At 39.0% G+C, this 21615-nt stretch overlaps 1 protein-coding gene across 5 annotated transcripts in view; it reads left to right on the forward strand.

The window, feature by feature from the left end:
• The window catches only part of LOC117306046 (dedicator of cytokinesis protein 3-like), a 100317-nt gene that overhangs the window by 53351 nt on the left and 25351 nt on the right, over window positions 1–21615 (forward strand). For 4 of the 5 annotated variants that reach the window (XM_033790877.1, XM_033790879.1, XM_033790881.1 and 1 more), the window contains 15 exons: window positions 1907–1999; window positions 2902–3095; window positions 4348–4426; window positions 6059–6115; window positions 7792–7951; window positions 9292–9437; window positions 10512–10600; window positions 11427–11586; window positions 13340–13582; window positions 14256–14345; window positions 15535–15630; window positions 16527–16668; window positions 17537–17700; window positions 18321–18407; window positions 20352–20528. In XM_033790877.1, the coding sequence (XP_033646768.1) occupies window positions 1907–1999; window positions 2902–3095; window positions 4348–4426; window positions 6059–6115; window positions 7792–7951; window positions 9292–9437; window positions 10512–10600; window positions 11427–11586; window positions 13340–13582; window positions 14256–14345; window positions 15535–15630; window positions 16527–16668; window positions 17537–17700; window positions 18321–18407; window positions 20352–20528 (1977 nt within the window). The remainder of the gene's footprint in view (window positions 1–1906; window positions 2000–2901; window positions 3096–4347; window positions 4427–6058; window positions 6116–7791; window positions 7952–9291; window positions 9438–10511; window positions 10601–11426; window positions 11587–13339; window positions 13583–14255; window positions 14346–15534; window positions 15631–16526; window positions 16669–17536; window positions 17701–18320; window positions 18408–20351; window positions 20529–21615) is intronic. The other variant, XM_033790878.1, reaches the window with a different exon arrangement.

A 21615-nucleotide genomic window follows, 5' to 3' on the forward strand; every position in this document is an offset into this window, starting at 1 on the left:
TAATATTCATGAATTACTCTCACCCCCGCATAATAGTCACAGACAGTGTTAATATTCATGAATTACTCTCACCCCCGCATAATAGTCACAGACAGTGTTAATATTCATGAATTACTCTCACCCCCGCATAATAGTCACAGACAGTGTTAATATTCATGAATTACTCTCACCCCCGCATAATAGTCACAGACAGTGTTAATATTCATGAATTACTCTCACCCCCGCATAATAGTCACAGACAGTGTTAAGATTCATAATAGTCACAGACAGTGTTAAGATTCATGATAGTCACAGACAGTGTTAAGATTCATAATAGTCACAGACAGTGTTAATATTCATGAATTACTCTCACCCCCGCATAATAGTCACAGACAGTGTTAATATTCATGAATTACTCTCACCCCCGCATAATAGTCACAGACAGTGTTAATATTCATGAATTACTCTCAACCCCGCATAATAGTCACAGACAGTGTTAATATTCATGAATTACTCTCACCCCCACATAATAGTCACAGACAGTGTTAATATTCATGAATTACTCTCACCCCCGCATAATAGTCACAGACAGTGTTAAGATTCATGAATTACTCTCACCCCCGCATAATAGTCACAGACAGTGTTAATATTCATGAATTACTCTCAACCCCGCATAATAGTCACAGACAGTGTTAATATTCATGAATTACTCTCACCCCCACATAATAGTCACAGACAGTGTTAATATTCATGAATTACTCTCACCCCCGCATAATAGTCACAGACAGTGTTAAGATTCATGAATTACTCTCACCCCCGCATAATAGTCACAGACAGTGTTAATATTCATGAATTACTCTCACCCCCGCATAATAGTCACAGACAGTGTTAATATTCATGAATTACTCTCACCCCCGCATAATAGTCACAGACAGTGTTAATATTCATGAATTACTCTCACCCCCGCATAATAGTCACAGACAGTGTTAATATTCATGAATTACTCTCACCCCCGCATAATAGTCACAGACAGTGTTAATATTCATGAATTACTCTCACCCCCGCATAATAGTCACAGACAGTGTTAATATTCATGAATTACTCTCACCCCCGCATAATAGTCACAGACAGTGTTAATATTCATGAATTACTCTCACCCCCGCATAATAGTCACAGACAGTGTTAATATTCATGAATTACTCTCACCCCCGCATAATAGTCACAGACAGTGTTAATATTCATGAATTACTCTCAACCCCGCATAATAGTCACAGACAGTGTTAATATTCATGAATTACTCTCACCCCCACATAATAGTCACAGACAGTGTTAATATTCATGAATTACTCTCACCCCCGCATAATAGTCACAGACAGTGTTAATATTCATGAATTACTCTCACCCCCGCATAATAGTCACAGACAGTGTTAATATTCATGAATTACTCTCACCCCCGCATAATAGTCACAGACAGTGTTAAGATTCATGAATTACTCTCACCCCCGCATAATAGTCACAGACAGTGTTAATATTCATGAATTACTCTCACCCCCGCATAATAGTCACAGACAGTGTTAATATTCATGAATTACTCTCACCCCCGCATAATAGTCACAGACAGTGTTAAGATTCATGAATTTAATTTGTTTTTACCCTTCCACCCTTCTCACACTACTCTTTTCCCTGAATATCATTTTTAAAAACGCGACCACCTTTTGAAATGAAATTTTCACAGGTCAGTTTTATTGTATACATTGCATGTACATTTATTGTACATGTACATAGGACTAAAACAGTCGATGGTTCCAAGGGCAGCTTCCAAGGGCAGCTATCATTTTTTGTTTATCTCCTCTATTTTGTAAAATTTACCTTCACTGTTTCCCTTGTTTGTAACTCCATTTTCTGTTTTCTACTTTCTTATTATCAGACGGAGAGTGTGGACAGTGATGTGAGCATCTTAGTCAAGCATTTATTTGAGAGCATCTTGGACTTAGTGATGTCCCTCGACAAAAAATCAGGGGTGAGAAATCCCTCCGTTTTTTTTTCCCCACTTACTTTTTCTGTCACAGGCGCAAACAGCACCTTTTGCTGAGCAGGCATGAGATTAGGCGTGTCGTGGACGAACGGATAAGAATACCAGACTCACACTCTGGTGTACTGATCGGCAGACACTTTATTGTTTTGCCTTCGGATGGGACGTAAAGCAGTTGGTCCTGTGTGTTGTGTACTGCACGTACAAGAACCCAGTGCGCTTATTGCAATTTAAAGAGAAGGGATTCACCCCTGTGTTCCTGCCATCGATTTCACGAAACGCTAGGATTGATTCTATCTCGAGTTAGGACGAGTAACCCGTCCTAACTTAGGATTAATCTTAAGGTCTGCATGCTACAGCGCAGGGTTGGGACCCGTCCTAAGACCTAGGATTAATCTTAAGTTAGAAAGAGCTTAGTGAAGTCGACGGCTGGTCTGATTGGCTTCATATTGCAGCACAGCACAGCACACTGTAAACCATTACATGGTGTTAGGTTAAGGAATACATGTAGGTTTCATAATCCAAAATGCAGCTGCAAATACATTGTACCTTGATTGTGTGCTTACTGTGCGATTTTCATTTCATATCGCTGCTTACCGTAAGCTAACTTTCGGTGCTTACTGTATGAAAATGAATGATGTAACATTACAAATCAATGGTGAACGAACAAGATGGCTGCTTATTTTTCCTGCTAACTAGTGTAAATGCCTAAACAAATTTTTCTGTTACAGTTATCATGAAAATTTGTTTACCTATAAGAAGCCCTATGGATTTGGGCCCATGTGTGATAAAGCGCTATGACTTTAGTATTATTATACTTTTTTCTTCCATCTTTAGTTCCATTATGATTGTTATGCCCCCTAAATTGGATTGTTGTTTTCTTTCTGAAGGTGTTGTGTATCACATGTCTTCTTCATCTTCTCCACTTCATGAAGGAGTCTCACTACGAGGAGGTCAGATCCAGCTTCGTGGACAGTGAGAGACATCGAGACTTCCTTAAGAAGGTCTTAAAGGTCTTCAAGGACCTGGCATCCAGGAATATCTACCCATCAGAGTGGATGGCCATGAAGATGCTGTCACAGAGGTTGGTCACTTCAACTTATTGACTGTGCAAGTGTTGCTCGTATTTAAGACAATGTTACAAACTTGAGCAGAGACTATCTTTCCTAAGAAATCATATTGACCCATTTCACTTGACGTCATCATCAGAAAAATCTTGAGTGCGCCATACTGGTGGGCAATTTCACTGTGCGTTTTCATATATAACTCTATGCATAGAGTATGCTGTGCGTTTTGCAGTGAAGTGCGCATTTTAGGCGACGCGGCGTTAATACACGTAAACCTAACTTGCCCACCAACATGGTGAGCGTGGCACCAGGCACCGCGTGTGACGCGCGTGCACCGCGTGTGACGCGCGTGCAAGGGGTCAATATTCATTTTTACATTTTAACTTCTATATCCTCTAGATTCTATAGTCTGTCTAAGTTATACTGTATCCTTCACTCTTAGGTCCTTCACTCCTAGGTTGTTTTCAAGAACAGCCACATTTCAACCTTTTTTTATATTGGAGTACATAGCGCTGGCACAGTGCCCCCAAAAACTACTACTCTACAATTTGAGTTTTCACGAAGAGACACGTTGTATGACCTAGATAAATGTAAGATTTCTCGAACAGACACTTGCATAGTACTCATTGGTTTTTACACAATGCACTGCACAGAGAACTCGCTCATGCAGATTTTCTGAAGAGACAGTTGTGTTAAACAGCTAATCACTCATTGATTAAACTAACTATGGTTGAAAATATCAACAGATGTGCATGATTCAAAGGCAGTGGACACTATTGGTAATTACTCAAAATAATTATTAGCATAAAACTATACTTGGTGACAAGTAATGGGGAGAGGTTGATGGTACAAATTTGATCTCGAGACCTCAGATTTAGAATTTGAGGTCTTGAAATCAACCATCTAAAAGCAAACAACTTCGTGTGTGACAAGTTTTTTTTCCCCCCTTTCATTATTACATGTACCTCGCAACTTTGACGACCAATTGAGCTCAAATTTTCACTGGTTTGTTATTTTATGCATATGTTGAGATACACCAAGTGAAAAGACTGGTCTTTGACAATTACCAATAGTGTCTAGTGTCTTTAAGATGATCTGCACTTTCATGCTTGGTAAAGAGTCAAAGGTTAAATGGCAAGCAGTGTCCAAGACAATGATTTTAAAAACAGTTCAACTTTAAACCAGGTTTTCTCCAAACATGAATATTTGGCTGGAAGGGGAAAAGTGTAATGACTTCATAACTTTTTTTCTCCTGTCTGTTACTTACAGTGTCATACTCAATGCAACCAGACGTATATCTGTGGACCTTTCCAGCACATTCCTGAATGCAGAGAATGCTAATGTACAGGTAGGTACCTGAGAAAGACCGTATCCGAATTGGTGGTTACGGCTACAGCTATGGCTTCAGCTACTGCCTGAGACCGATCCAGGCACACAAGTGCTGGGTGCCGCCATGCGCTGCACGCCACTGCTGTGGTGTCTTTGTGCCTAGTTTTGTGCACAGAGACACTAGAAAATTGTTTCCTTTTCACTTTTTATGGGAATTGAATGTCTTCCTCGACAATCTGTGAAATTTCCCTGATATGGCTGCTTGAAATAACATCGTACTACAATTCTTGATAAATTTTTATAATTAAGCAGAAAGTAAAATACTGAAACTCGGACAAAATACCTTGCCGATGTAATGCAGTTTAGCGACTATTATGCAGTTTCTGCGTCTTTGACCCCTAACATCGCCTAAGACAAGCACCTTTTTCAAGATGATACGGCTTTAATTTTGTTGCAAATATTTGTGGTAAGTGATCTACATTGGTATATCATGATATCCTGTTAAGGAAATTGTGTTATTCGTCATTTAATTTCCACAAAGAGTGAAAAGAAACATGATTTCCTCGTGTCTTTGTGCACAAAATTAGGCACATGTACACCTCAGCAATGGCGCGCGGTGATAAACACTTGTGCGCCGGTGCGCGTCAGATCAATCTATAGCTCTGGCCATAGCTGCTGTTGCTATGGGTGTCCCATTCTTCAAGCTGTTATTACGTGACAACCAAGCCCTCTAGCTAAAGCCTTAGCCGCTGATTTTGGCATTGCTTTAACCTGTTTGTTGACATTTCTTTCCAAAAATCTACCTGGCTGAATACTATTACATTTTTTGTTAAGGGGTCTTGTCAAAATTTATCCTGGACAGATAGTGGGATAATAATTCTCTGATGACAAACTTTTGTTGGATTTCTGTCGGATTGCATTTCTTTATAGAGTGGTGGTCAGACAGTATGAGGGTCATTACTGATAAGGGTTAAATTAAAGGCAGTGGACACTATTGGTAATTACTCAAAATAATTAATAGCATAAAACCTTATTTGGTAACGAGTAATGGGGAGCTGTTGATAGTATAAACAGTTGTGAGAAATGGCTCCCTCTGAAGTAGAGTAGTTTTCGAGAAAGAAGTTATTTTCTAGATGACCTCAGATTTAGAATTTGAGGTCTCCAAATCAAGCATCTGAAAGCACACAATTTCGGGTGACAAGGGTGTTTCTTCTTTCATTGTTATCTCGCAACTTCGAGGACTGATTAAGCTCAAATTTCAATGTTTTTTTTTATGTTGAGATACACCAAATGAGTAGCCTGGTCTTTGACAATTACCAATAGTGTCCAGTGTCTTTAAGTACATGGGGAACTACACAGTCAACCCTCACACTCTTTACCTATTAAATATCATCCACTGTGGTTTTGAATAACTGATAAACTCATCAGCCTGCAATTATAGCATGTGGTGAATGCATCTCCACAGTACACAGTCAACCCTCCTACTGTTTTGCCATTGAATATCATCCATTTAATGTCGTATTCAAAGTCGCTAGAAATTGAGGCCTTTACTTGCTGTGATTGCTTAAACAGCCAAAAATATACAAACCACCAGGAACGCTTCCACTTTAAAAACGTCTTCAGCTCATAAATAATCTTGTCATAAACTCAGAATAATAGCAGGGCTTTCGCCGGGGAGAACTGGTTGGAAAGGAGAATTGGATTTGAAGTAAGTTGGCGTCGGTGGTACTTGATCGGTGCATGATGTTGGCATGTATGAAGATTATGTTTTGTTCGTTGTTAGTAAATGCAAAAGAAAAAATCTTAAATAAATGTTCCTATTAAAAAAAAGATTTAGAGCATTGGAAGATAAGAAGACCACCCTCAGATAAAATGGACCAGTCTATGCACTGCCAGCATGCAGCGACAGAGATACCTTGTCATTCAAGCCTTGTACATGTACATACACATACTGTACATGTACAGTGCATGTGTGTTTACATCCATCAATTATTGCTATCAATGTGAGGACTTTCCTTTTGTACATGCTACCTCTAACTTCACACTCTCCATAGACTCAAACGCTCCAAAAGAAGTGGGGCCATCAAAATACAAAGGGTTCCAATTTAAGGACAGCATCTTCCCTTTTGTGTTCTTTTGCTCTACTGTCCCCTCTCTTCTGATACTTATATGGATTGCATGAAGTCATTGATCACCATCTTTGATGTTAAACAATGGGAATGTGTACGTGTGTATGTGTTGCGCATGACTCTAAGCCAATGATAGCCTTATTATACAGGCAATGTGTATGTCCATGTAGCAGATGTACATGTTCATGTACTTGCACTTTGCCATTTGCTCAATGATGACTAGTTTTGTATGGGGAGCTTCGAAACGTTCCACGCCGCAAGAGTTGAATAAGATTATTTTGAGTGTTGGTGGCATTACCTCTTCCGCTCCATCCTGTTACTTGACATGTGGCTTGGTGTATTTGTTTGTGATTTGTGTTTCTTATTTAAAGGATACCATTTTAAGCAGTGCGTGAATACATTAAATTTGCAGCAAATGTTCCTCAAGAGTTGCAATTGAACTTAAGGGAATTATTCTTTTTTGTATTATTTTATTTTACCTAAATTTATTTTGCATGAGGTATGATTCTGCCTGTCGTACATGACATTACGTGTAGGTTTATAGTTTGACTGATGAAGCTAGTTTGATGTGCCTGGTGGGGGTTTTGCAAAGAGCTTAAGATTGACTTTAAGTGCAAATCATTCTAAACTGCTAAGCAAAGTGTGATGTTACAATACAAATCACCATGGTGATACTGACAGCTCATCTTACGATAAGTGCTTTGTGAAATCCAGCCCTGTCCACCTTTATGTTAAAAAAGAAAAGAAAAAGAATGTTGTATGATTTGTATACATGCATGTATTTGTGCAATACCAAACCTTTGGTTATAGAAACGTTTCTTAGTTTGAAATATTTTGGAATCCCTCTCTCTAAAACCACATTCTTTTGGGAAATCGTTTCTCAAAATGCTATACATTATTAACAGATGCAATTTTGAAGTAATAACCAAAGGTGAACCTCCTGTAAAGGCATTGGACATGTTTGGTAATTGTCAAAAACATCATATGCATAAAATAACAAATCTGTGAAAATTTGAGCTTAATTGGTCATCGAAGTTGCAAGAAAATAATGAAAGAGAAAACACCCAAGCTGCACACCTCTTTCTTTAAAACTATGTTACCCTAGAGGGAGTCCTCTCTCGTAATGTTCAACAGCTCTCCATTGCTTGTTACTAAGTAATTTTTGGTGCTAATATAATTTGAGTCATTACCAAATTCACTAATCCGACACAAACACTATTGCTTTCTGAGTTGACAAACATCTTTGCTTTTGCAGCTGTGGTTTGACTACTTCCGTCTGGCCTGTATCTTCATCACCCAGCCCTGCTTGCAGTTTGAGACAATGACCCACGCTAAGCAGGAGAGGATGATGAGCCGTCATGGAGACATGAGGGTTGACATGGCTCAGGAGATCGTCAGCAAGTGGCAGAGCTTAGGTGACGATTTCTTTTCTTACTCTTTTGATCTTTCCATACAGTTGTAAAAAGTGCTAAGACTTGATGTTTGGAGCCCAGCAGAGTCTTTGTTTGTTTGTTTGTTTGTTTGTTTGTTTGTTTGTTTGTTTGTTTGTTTGTTTGTTTGTTTGTTTGTTTGTTTGTTTGTTTGTTTGTTTGTTTGTTTGTTTGTTTGTTTGTTTGTTTGTTTGTTTGTTTGTTTGTTTGTTTGTTTGTTTGTTTGTTTGTTTGTTTGTTTGTTTGTTTGTTTGTTTGTTTGTTTGTTTGTTTGTTTGTTTGTTTAGATAATCTATCCAAACTTTATGTACTCATGGATGAGTTTGTTCAGACTTTTGGCTGAATTCAGACTTTTTGTGTTGGTCTGGTGAAGAAAATCAGACAATATTTGTTTCCACAAATAAAGAAATCCTGCTCATTGATCTACTTCTCTAGTGCTTTGGATACTGTTTCCAAAAGCTCCATGGAATCTATAACCCCAGGGGTTACCAAACGGTGGAAATGGCATCATTGAATTTGTATCCAAGTTTCAGACTTTTTCGTTAGTAATAACTCTCACCCCTGGTACTAGAGAGAAGGATTTAAAAGAGGGGGCGGTTACGAGCACATACGCCCTCAGCCGGATCCTCAGCATGTGACTTAAAGCCATTATACACTTTTGGTAAACAGTTTTGTCCAAGTCCCACACTTTGTGTATCACAACTTGTATATAAAATAACAAACCTGTGAAAATTTAGCTCAATCGGTCATCGGAGTCGGGAGAAAATAAAGGGAAAACCCACACTTGTTTCTGCACGTTTCGCCGTGTCATGTCATGTGTTTAAAATAAATCCTTAATTCTCGCTATCGAGAATTGATATTGTTTTAATGTTTTCTCAAAAAGTAAAGCATTTCATGGAATAATATTTCAAGAGAAGTCTTTCACCATTACCTTCTGTAAACCCTGTAAATAATTCGTAAATCTGTGAACTTTTTTTTTTTTTCTGTACCAAAAGTGTAAAATGGCTTTAAGTACTGTACAAATATAATATTGACTTAGACAAGCAGATAAGTCAATTCTAAACAAACAAATGTGTCTTTAGTAATGACTTAAAAATACTTGAGTATTCCGCATGGTGAATAATGCTCACAGGATGGTTTAGGGAATGAAATAAATGGCCCATTGATTTGGGGTATAATGTTCTTTTGATATGACAACTAAAGGGCTAGTATAGTGCCTAATATTATTATTATTAGCCTGTGTGTTTTATTTTATTTACTTGAGGAAACAAATTTTAATGAGCTTCTGTCTTAAACTTTCCAAACTCTCTCTCTATCTTTTACAGGTGACTACAAGAGTCTATTCCGTGACCTGACCCGACCTTTTCTAGAGGTCACCATGGTGAGACAGGCAGATATCCGTCGTCTCATCCTGCCCATCATCTTTGACATCATGTGCTGTGAGAAGCTGGAGAGAGGCACGTTTGGTCAGGTGAGGGTCAAGGCCTGTCTCCCTTTCTTAAATAATCTGTTCTGGTCATAGACTGGTGTTTGTCAATGAAATACTGTTACACATATATAGAAATTTGTATTTATTTGTTTATTTAATATAAAGACACTGCACACTATTGGTAATTGTCAAAGACCAGTCTTCTCACTTTATATATATCAACGTATGCATAAAATAACAAACCTGTGAAAATTTTAGCTCAATTGGTTGTCGAAGTTGCAAGACAATAATGAAGGAAAAAACACCCTTGTCACACAAAGTTGTGTGCTTTCACATGCTTGATTTTGAGACTCAAAATCTAAATCTGAGGTCTTGAAATCAAATTCGTGGAAAATTACTTCTTTCTCAAAAACTACGTTACAATGTTTTATACTATGAACCTCTCCCCATTACTCGTTCCCAAGTAAGGTTTTATGCTTATCATTATTTTGAGTAATTACCAATAGGGTCCACTGCTTTTAAATCTTTGGACTTTGGACAATTAAAACATCAATTATTGAAAGCACATTACTCTAAAGGGACTGCTTTCTCAGAGTAACTATGAATAAGTGCAGTGCTTCATGAGAAATGCGTTTTTGAGAAAATGGAATAAGCTGTTGCAAACTGCTCTAACTGACCAAAAGGACCTATGGTTTAACAATGCAAAAAAGTAGTTAATGACCTGACGTTTCGACCCTAGCTGAGTATTGCTCAAAGGCTAAATGACAACACAATACAACACATATAATACCTAAGAGAGGTTTTGCGGTAACGCCACATTAATTTTTTCTGATTGTATTCAGGAGAATACTGAATCAAAATGTTGAGCCGTTAACCACCGGTTCTTTTGAGAACCAACACTACTCAAAAAAGACATTTATATTGTGTTACAAACCTCTCTTAAATATACTTCCACCATTCATAGTTTCAAGTGCTACAAACATAATACCAGTTTTGTTTGTTGTGCTGTCATTTAGCTTTACAGGAAGAATCTGCTATGATCACAACCTCAGCCAACTAACTGGTTTTATCAAATAATAATTTGTTGAGTATTTTACCTTTTTATCTACATGTAAGCTTGAGGATGATCTGATAGACAAACTAGACACAATGGTGTGTGTAGAGAAGAAAGGAGATGAGAACTATGCAGTCCTCTTCAATCAAGTGTAAGTTCAGACAGGGATCGGTTTCAAACTTACCGCCTGAGCCTCATTTCATAAAGCCGTTAAACAGAAAATTGTGCTTAGCAAATATCTCTGCTAAGCAAAAGAAAATCACTGGGCACCAGTCGCTACAATGTAGGAATGCTAGTATTAAATTTGTGCTGGTAAGCTGTTTTGTTTGTGCTTACAGGCTTTATGAAATTGGGCCTTGTAAGCACACAAACTTGCAAAGCATAAGACAAGAAGACAAGATCTCAAGTGCATCGGAGGATTGTGTGTCTTTCAGCGAGTAAAACCATGTCTCTCATAGAAATACAGTTTGACAAAGACCTAAACAAACTTCCCCAAAGCTGTCTCTCAAAAGCCAATCTTTTGTTACAAAAATAGGCATCTTTGCTTGACCATTCTGGCTGTCATTACATTTGCCCCCCCCCCCCTTCAACTTAAAAACCGACCTAAAAACTCACCTGTTCAGTCTTATATTGACCCCTTGAACGCGCGTCACACGCAGCGACTGATGCCACACTCACCATGTTGGTCGGCAGTTAGGTTTAATAAGTTAGTGTATTAATGCTGCGTCGCCTAAAATGCGCACTTCACTGCATAACGCACGGCATAGAGTTATATATAAACACGCCCAGTGAAATTGCCCACCAGTATGGCGCGTTCAAGATTCAGGTGAATTGGGTCAATAGCTTTAATTACAGTCAGTAGCAGATTTTTTTTCCCAAGTGCTTGAAGAGGCTTTCTGACAGATATGGCGCTTTACAAATGTCCATTATTATTATTATTATTAATAATACTATTATTACACTTGCCTTTCTTTTAGTCTTCTTGAGTGCATTGCCAGCCAGCCTTGGCGGGAGGAAGGTGAGCAGTTTGTTGATAAAGTCAAGCGCTTGTTGGAACGTCTGATTGACTATCGCAACGTGTCCGACGGTCGAGTGGAGAACAGGCATCTGCGACTCAACTGCCTGTACAACCTTATGGTAAGATACACGTAATAATGGTATTGTTGCTGCAGTTAGAATAATAATAATAATAATAAACTACCGCATTTATAAGGCGCACTTTACTGAAAAAGAAAAACAGTCAAAGGTCAAGTTTTGTCAAGATGTTGGAAAACAAGCAAGAACAAGTGTGTTTTTAGTTTCTGTTGGAAGAGAGTGATGTTGTGTGTTTGTCTGAGGTATATTGGAAGTGAGTTAGAATTAGAATTTATATATTCAGCCAACGTTAAAAACCAAAACATCAGAAATTATTTACAATAAGATTTGAACCAATAACCGCAGTTTTGTTGTGCCAGCGCTCTACCAGCTGAGCTATCTCAGCCCTATGTTGTGCCAGCGCTCTACCAGCTGAGCTATCTCAGCCCTATGTTGTGCCAGCGCTCTACCAGCTGAGCTATCTCAGCCCTATGTTGTGCCAGCGCTCTACCAGCTATGTTGGCGTTCTCCCTATTTTGTCCAATTTGTTTGAGGTGCCAGTTAGAAGCCATGCAACCATTAGCTGCCGTTTAGACCTTGAGGTGCCAGTTAGAAGCCATGCAACCATTAGCTGCCGTTTAGACCTTGAGGTGCCAGTTAGAAGCCATGCAACCATTAGCTGCCGTTTAGACCTTGAGGTGCCAGTTAGAAGCCATGCAACCATTAGCTGCCGTTTAGACCTTGAGGTGCCAGTTAGAAGCCATGCAACCATTTGTTTGAGGTGCCAGTTAGAAGCCATGCAACCATTTGTTTGAGGTGCCAGTTAGAAGCCATGCAACCATTTGTTTGAGGTGCCAGTTAGAAGCCATGCAACCATTAGTTTGAGGTGCCAGTTAGAAGCCATGCAACCATTAGTTTGAGGTGGCAGTTAGAAGCCATGCAACCATTTGTTTGAGGTGCCAGTTAGAAGCCATGCAACCATTTGTTTGAGGTGCCAGTTAGAAGCCATGCAACCATTTGTTTGAGATGCCAGTTAGAAGCCATGCAACCATTAGTTTGAGGTGCCAGTTAGAAGCCATGCAACCATTAGTTTGAGGTGCCAGTTAGAAGCCATGCAACCATTTGTTTGAGGTGCCAGTTAGAAGCCATGCAACCATTAGTTTGAGGTGCCAGTTAGAAGCCATGCAACCATTTGTTTGAGGTGCCAGTTAGAAGCCATGCAACCATTTGTTTGAGGTGCCAGTTAGAAGCCATGCAACCATTAGTTTGAGGTGCCAGTTAGAAGCCATGCAACCATTAGTTTGAGGTGCCAGTTAGAAGCCATGCAACCATTAGTTTGAGGTGCCAGTTAGAAGCCATGCAACCATTAGTTTGAGGTGCCAGTTAGAAGCCATGCAACCATTAGTTTGAGGTGCCAGTTAGAAGCCATGCAACCATTAGTTTGAGGTGCCAGTTAGAAGCCATGCAACCATTAGCTGCCGTTTAGACCTTTATCATGCTGTCTCCATCTTGGTCATGTTCATCGTATCAAATAATAGTAACGAGTGCTAATAATCATTTGGCAAATAGTAACCAGACTATTTTGTTCTCCCAGCCTCAGTTTGGTAACATTGATATCAATGGGAGAAATTCAAGATGGCTGCACTATGATAAAGGTCTATAGCCAGGGATTCTATTCAAAAATACATTTATTTCCATACTCTCATAAAAGAATAATGACGGGATCAGACCAAAGCTTACGATATTCTTTATACCCGATGCAAATTTATTGTATTATGATGGTTTTTTGTTTTTATTATACCATCACCTATTCCAGAATTTCTACAAGGATGACGCTAACCGAGAGGACATCTACACCCGCTACATCTACCGTCTCCGAGACCTCCACCTGGAATCTCAAGATTACACGGAGGCTGCCTTCACGCTGATGGTGCTCGCTGAGTCTCAAGACTGGACGGATAAGATGCTCCCACCGGATGATAAGCATCCTAAGCAGACTGAGATGAAGAGAAAGGAGGCTCTCTACCATGAGATTATCAGATTACTGGATAAAGGAGAGGTGGGTCCGCTCAAAGACATTTTTTTTCCTTCCTTCAACTTTTGTCTTTGATGATTTAGTGTTTAAATGTTCATGGTAATTTTTTCATTTTGGTCAACATAATGCTGATTTATAGGTCAAGTTATCAAGAAAAATACATGTACAATAAAAGTCACCTGTGAAAGTATTCAGGTGAACACTGTATCTATTGGTTGAGAAAACTATTACAGTATTTTTGATCAATAATGTTGAATCCATCCTTATTTAGCGAGTTGCCAGCGGATACTCCAGCTTCATCTCTGGCTGCAGCATTCACAAATGGACACAACAGAAGTGTGAACCTCAAAAAAAAGAAGTTTTTAAACAATATTTTCAGATTTAATTTGTGAGATAATAATGAACAAAAACCACCCTGGTCATATGAAGTTGCGTGCTTTCAGATGCTTGATTTTGTGACCTCAAATTCTAAACTTCTGGAAATCAAATTTGTGGAATATTACTTCTTTCTCGAAAACTGCGTCACTTCAGAGGGAGCCGTTTCTCACAATGTTTTATACTATCAACCTCTCCCCATTACTTGTTATCAAGAAAGGTTTTATGATAACAATTATTTTAAGTAAATACAATAGTGTCCACTGCCTTGTTTTTTTGAAATAGATTTTGACCATTTTGTAATTGGGTACTTTTATTTCAGATGTGGGAGTTTGGAATCCCTCTTTGCAAGGAACTGACGACACAGTACGAGGGAAAACTCTTTGACTATGAGAAAAACAGCCGCATTCTGGTAAGAAATGCTCACAGGATCTCGAGTGAAACAGTATTCAAATATGGTCTACTAGGAGTGATATGGATATGTCCTTGGAAAGCAACTTCATAACTTTCACCACTTTTGAGTTACAGGGCACTTCCGTTTTTGGACCATTACGACCGGAAGTAGAGGTCATGTGAGGTCACGCACACAAAACAAAATGAAGACCTAATTTATCCCTACCCAATCCCGCAAACAGAAACCTATGGTCTCTTTTGGCTGATTTGATATAGATTTTCAAACATTTAACATAAAACACCTGTAAGATGACGTCACGTGAACAGTGATAACGTCATCATGACATCCTTGCTTTAGGATCATTATTGCTCCATAACCTTCAATCCCTGAAAGTTTCATTGCAATTGCTCTTTGGGAACTATGCAAAATATTGCGAGTACTGAAACAGACAAATAAAAAAAATAAAAAATAAATAAATAATAATAAAAAAAACTTTAACAAAAACCAGAGCTGTTTCGCTGCGCTTCGCTACGAAACAGCTAAAAATAAAAAATAAATTTAACAAAAACAAGAGCTGTTTCGCTGCGCTTCGCTACGAAACAGCTTAATACTGTATACTCCGCATCGACTGAATGAATGAATGAACAGTACTTTCTGTGAAAAAAGTCAACAAGCGAATCACTCTCATGGGATTCGAACCCAAAACCTTTGCATTGCTAGAGCAGATGTCTTACCACTAGACCATCGAGATAGCCCAGTGGCTACAGGCAGTTTGAATCCTATTAATTAATTGATGTCAATTTGCGGGGGTTAACAATTATAATTTGTAGTGGTAAGACAGCTGCCATCGATTTCACCAACTCTTCCTATTAACTTAGGATTAATCTTAGGACTTAGGACGGGTTCAGTTCCGTATCCAAAGGTGTAGGACGCATTGAACCCATTCTTAGTTAGGACGGGTTACTCGTCCTAACTCGAGATAGGATTAATCCTAGTGTTTCGTGAAATCGGCAATGCAAAGGTCATAGGTTCAAATCCCAGCCGAATGATTTGCCTGTAGGTTTGTTGTAATAGAACTACCGGGTATTCAGTGCTTTATATCCAACAGTAAAAGGGTTAAACAAAAATATAAAACATTTAACTTCTCAAAGAAAATTTTAATCTGACCAGATATATACTGTATCTATTTATCTCTTTGTGTCCACAGCAAACTCAGGCGTCGTTCTATGACAACATTCTGAAGAAACAGCGACAGCCACCCACCTACTTCAGGATCATGTTCTACGGAAACTTCCCACTGAAGGTATTGAAGTAATACCCATTACTTCTCTCTCACTCTTTTCAAATCACTACCAGTATTCCTGGCTGATAACATTTGCAAAGTTTTTGATCTGTGTCTGAGTTTTAACAGTTTATAAAACTTAATAATAAAAAAAATTGTTATTTGATGCCATTTCAAAATGATAAGTGTGTGTTATAAGCGGAGCCTGTTTAATCTGCCCTGCACAAACAACGTCTTGGCTGGTGACAAGTGGCCTGGGCCTAATTTCATAAAGCCGTTTTAAAGCAACAAAAACTAATTGCTAAGCACAGACAAATCTTGCTTAACAGAAACTGTTTACCAGCCCAAAATTTCCATAAAGCTCACACTCGCACCTGGTGCCCAACTGATTTTTTGCTTAGCAAAGAAATTTGCTTAACAGTAATTTCTGCTTAAAAGCTTTTAAGAAATTGTCAGTAAGATTGAAGTTTAGTTAGAGGGTACGCGTATCACTTCCACGCTTGTCCATCAATCAAAACCAAAACTGCTCATCCGTCTCCCTCTGTTATCTCGTCCTTCTCGAGCAAAGCCTGGATTTACCATGGTTGGTCATTTGACCCACTTGCTTTAGCCCAACAAGTAGCTAAGCACAATAAAATTGTGCCTACCAGGATAAAGTTACCAGCCGTACTACCATGTCACATGAACAATTTGTGACTGGTATCCTGCTCATTTCTGCTTAGCAGAAAACTGTTAAGCAATATTTTCTGTAAACAGCTCTATGTAATTGGGTCCTGGTGATAATTGACCACCTATATTCAAGTGTATAAGGGGGTACCTAAATCATTGCCAAGCTCTTCCGTCAATCTATTAGCTTGTCCAAATAATTTTTTGTTAAAACACTTTATCTACCTCCTTCTTTTGTCTTTTCCTCCTAGAGCAAATCTTGGATTTACCGCGGCCGGCCGTTTGACCAGCTTAGCACCATTCAGAACCAGCTGCAGGCGGACTTCCCTCGAGCCAAGAAGTGGATCAAGGTGGACCCTCCGTTCAGCGCTGACCTCCGAGACAACACTCAGTGTATCCTTTGAAACCTTGTAAATGTGTTTTACAAAAACTTATTTTAAATTTATGCTTATTTTGAGCCATGAAATAGGAAAACGGCGCTGAACCATGGCTGAATCAAACTTGCAAAAAATGCTTTGTCACCAATCATTCCTGGAAAGCTCCAGAAGAAGCTAAATAGAGAGTGGCTAAAATAAAACATCCTTTTCCTTGAGCAACTCACACCTGTTTTCTCCATGTAATTCCTTTATTCAAACAGTAGAATTATTTGATCATGCAATAGTACTGCTGTCTGCCTGCTCATCCATTAAGTTTAATGACCCAAAGAATTCAATGAAAACACACCCACTCATTAAAAAGGATGTACACTTTTAGACTTTTTGTGGTTAACTTAAGAGCGGTTAAGAGCACCGAATTCAAACTCTGGTGTTTCTGATCAGCAGAGTGTGGGTTCGAATCCCCAGCCAAGACACTTGTGTCCTTAAGCAAGACACATAACCATTGCTTCGTCCTTCGGATGGGACGTTAAGCCGTTGGTCCCATGTGTTGTGTAACGCATGTAAAAGAACCCAGTGCACTTATCGAAAAGAGAAGGGGTTCGCCCTGGTGTTCCTGGCTGTGGCTGATGCGCTGTAGCACCTTGTAGGTTCATGGCTGCGTTTCGTTTCGACGACTCCGGGCAAATGTACACAGCAGCAACATAAATGTCTTTCTCAATCCCAAGGCTGGAAGCTTTCAATTTAAACTACACTATATCATCTACTTCAGAACCAATTATCTTAACACAATCAACAAAACAGTTCTTCACTAAAATGCATATACCGCATATACTTTCTTGTGCCGTGTCTTTCTGTTTCTGTCTTTAACTCAAAAATAATAACAGACATCCAGATCAGAGCGCTAGAGACTGTTCCGACCGACGATAACTTCAAAGGCATGAAAGTTCCCATACAGATCAGCAGCTACTACGATAGCCACAAAATCTCCAAGTTTAAGTTTGATCGGCCCTTCAACAAGGGCGAGAAAGACCCCAATAATGAATTTAAGGTAAGAGTCGGGAGATCATGAGGACCATTTTGTCGGCTCAGTGCTATACATGTAGCCCTTTTTTTTGCACTGTCACAGCCCAAGTTCCCCCCCCCCCCCCAGGTTGGAAAACTATGGAAAGCCTAAAAATAGATCACTACTGTTTGTAACAATGTACACAAATATTCAAACATTGTGTTGATTTTGTTGAAAACAAAACAGCTATTAACTATGTGAGGTATTTTATTTAATTGATTGTCCGCAGAAAATGTAAAAAAAACTTGGTTTAAACATCTGTTAATACGATTGAGTGTTTTTTTTAACATTCAATCGTCCATGCCAACCAAGGCGGTTTGTTTATCAACAGAAGAAAGGTCTACAAGGTCATTAATAGCACTCCGCACTAATGATGTCACTTTTGCTCAAAATACACGACAAACATTTCACCACCCACGCAATCATAGCATCATTATCGGCATTGCGCCAAACTGCACTAAAGTAGCATGGTGTGTCCTGCCTGCACATGCGCACGTATCCTACTCTTGTTTGTTTTTTTCTCTGTCCGCCCTCAAAATTAAAGACATTTACCCAGTGGTTTCTTGTGATTTCTTGTTATTTTTATTTATTTATTAAATTTTCAGACTCTGTGGGTTGAGCAGACGACATTAAAGATTGAGAATACGTTTCCAAGTCTACTCAGATGGGCTGACGTTATCAGCACAGAAACGGTGAGTATAAGAATGACTTTCATAAAATGCTTACCGAAAAGCAAATTTGGGAGTTAAACTAAGCTGGGTAAAGGAACAGTTGCTTTTTTGAGGACTGAGAAGATCCAGTCACCACATTGTATCATATTGCAGGCTGGCATAGTTTATCTAGCATTGAAAACTACAGTGGATGATATTGAATGGTTAGACAGTAGGAGGGTTGACTGTGCACTGAGAAGATCCAGTCACCACATTGTATCATATTGCAGGCTGGCATAATGTAGTTTATCTAGCATAGAAAACCACAGTGGATGATATTGAATGGTTAGACAGTAGGAGGGTTGACTGTGCACTGAGAAGATCCAGTCACCACATTGTATCATATTGCAGGCTGGCATAATGTAGTTTATCTAGCATAGAAAACCACAGTGGATGATATTGAATGGTCAGACAGTAGGAGGGTTGACTGTTTACTGAGAAGATCCAGTCACCACATTGTATCATATTGCAGGCTGGCATAGTTTATCTAGCATAGAAAAGCACAGTGGATGATATTGAATGGTCAGACAGTAGGAGGGTTGACTGTGTACTGAGAAGATCCAGTCACCACATTGTATCATATTGCAGGCTAGCATAGTTTATCTAGCATAGAAAACCACAGTGGATGATATTGAATGGTTAGACAGTAGGAGGGTTGACTGTGCACTAAGAAGATTCAGTCACCACATTGTATCATATTGCAGGCTGGCATAGTTTATCTAGCATAGAAAACCACAGTGGATGATATTGAATGGTCAGACAGTAGGAGGGTTGACTGTGCACTAAGAAGATCCAGTCACCACATTGTATCATATTGCAGGCTGGCATAGTTTATCTAGCATTGAAAACTACAGTGGATGATATTGAATGGTTAGACAGTAGGAGGGTTAACTATGCACTGTGTCGATGCTTTCACCACATGACAACATATTGGTTGGCATGGTTTATCATTCCAAACCACAGTGGGTGAGATTGAATGTACTTCATGTAGCCACCATATACTGTACATAAACTGAAAAACCTGTATAAGTTTGAGATCGATCGGCCATCTGGGTCACGAGAAAATATTGGAAAAAAAAACCGATTACACATTTTGCATGAGATTGATGCAAACAAAAAAATGAATAAAACGCTCACTGAGCGATAAACTCCAAACGCAACGTTAAATTATTTATTTCTCATCAAATATGACATTTCAGGCAGAAATGTTTCAAGGAATGTTTTATACTATTATCGTTATTAAACCGTGTAAGTTTGATGTAAATCTGTGATCTTCACGATTTTGTTTTCTTACTAATCCTGTTTATAATGTTCCTTTAAAGACACTGGACACTATTGGTAATTGTCAAAGACCAGTCTTCTCACTTGGCGTATCTCAGCATATGCAAAAAATAACAAACCTGTGAAAAATTGAGCTCAATTGGTCGTTAAGTGTTGAGATAATAATGAAAGAAAAAAACACCATTGTCACATGAAAATGTGTGCTTTTAGATGAATGATTTCGAGACCTCAAATTCTAAATCTGAGGTCTCGAAATCAAATTCGTGGAAACTTACTTCTTTCTCGAAAACTACATTACTACAGAGGGAGCCGTTTCTCACGATGTGCTATACTATCAACCTCTCCCCATTACTCGTCACCAAGCATGCCAAGTAAGGCTTTGTGCTAATAATTATTTTGAGTAATTACCGTATGGACTGTAAAAGGGGTAACCCTGTTCCAGCCCTAGGAGTAGGTGGCAACGGCCTCTTGACAAAAATAATTGTTGCTCACACCTTTAAGTGGCCTTCAGGCCTTGTGTGTATGGCGACTTGCATAACAAAAATAATAATAATAAAAATAAAAATAAAAAATTGTGTCCACTGCCTTTAAGTGTTACTATCTCATTGGAGTTTTGTTGTCTCGTTAATTTGTGGCGGGATACAGGTTGAGATTACGCCGATCCAGAATGCTGTGGGTGTGATGGAGAGCAAGAATAAAGTAATCCGGAGCATGATCGCTGAGATGTACGCTAACCCTGACCGTAACATCAACCCACTCAGTATGATCCTACAGGGGACCATTGATGCTGCTGTACAGGGCGGACCCAAGAAATATAAGATTGTAAGTACCCGTTGTTGGGCGGACCCAAGAAATATAAGATTGTAAGTACCCGTTGTTGGGCGGACCCAAGAAATATAAGATTGTAAGTACCCGTTGTTGGGCGGACCCAAGAAATATAAGATTGTAAGTACCCGTTGTTGGTTTCTCTGAACGCTCAGAGACTTTCTTTTGGAGGTTTTAGGCACCTCAGAAATGCAGTTGCTATTATAATTAATATTATTATTATTTTATAGATGTTAAATTTGCATTTGGGAAAAAGAATATTCATTTTGGTTTTTACCCATATACACCAATGTGTGTTTGCACTGTATACTCAGTACTTACACGAGTTCTGTGGAAAAAAAAATACCCAAAACACTGCTTTAAGGCCGAGTTATAGTCAGTCGCGCGATGGTCGGGCGTCGGAAATCTTGACGCGCGATCATAAAAAGACATGGTTTTTAGGCCTCAGTCTTAGGATTGCGCGCAAGTCTTCCGTCGCGCGACCATCGCGCGACCGACTATAAACCGGCCTTTAGAATTGCAAAGGTCGTTGGTTTCGAATCCCACCCGATTAATATGCCTGTGTATACAGTACTAATACACATCGGTGTACATGTAGATGGGTAAAAAACAAAATGAATATTATTATTATTATTATTATTATTATTGTGAAATTCATAATAACTGCACACACACCATATAATACACTGTAGTAGCATTTTACTATTTCAGTCATTCTATATTTTGAGTTTTTTTAACTAACTGGTTGAATGTTTTGAAGAATTTTTACTCTCGAAGTTTTTATTCCGTTTCATATTTTGTTAATTTGTCCATAATGCAATGTTCAGCGCCCTAGAGCATGTCTACATGATTATGGCGCTGTTTAAGCGCTCACCTCTCACCAAGGTGACCCCGGTTCGATTCCCAGCCAGGGCCATATGTGAGTTGAGTTGTGCGTTGGTTCTCTGCTGTGCCACAAGGGTTTTTCAGACCATCTGGTTTTCCTCCCTCGGGAATAATAAAACACTTTCGATCTCTTGCTGTGCTATGTGGTCATAATGGGTTGATGTGGCTGGCAGCCAAAGGCGCTCTTGCATGCCTGCTT

This window comes from Asterias rubens, chromosome 2, assembly GCF_902459465.1.
Source record: "Asterias rubens chromosome 2, eAstRub1.3, whole genome shotgun sequence".
NCBI classification, from domain to species: Eukaryota; Metazoa; Echinodermata; class Asteroidea; order Forcipulatida; family Asteriidae; genus Asterias; species Asterias rubens.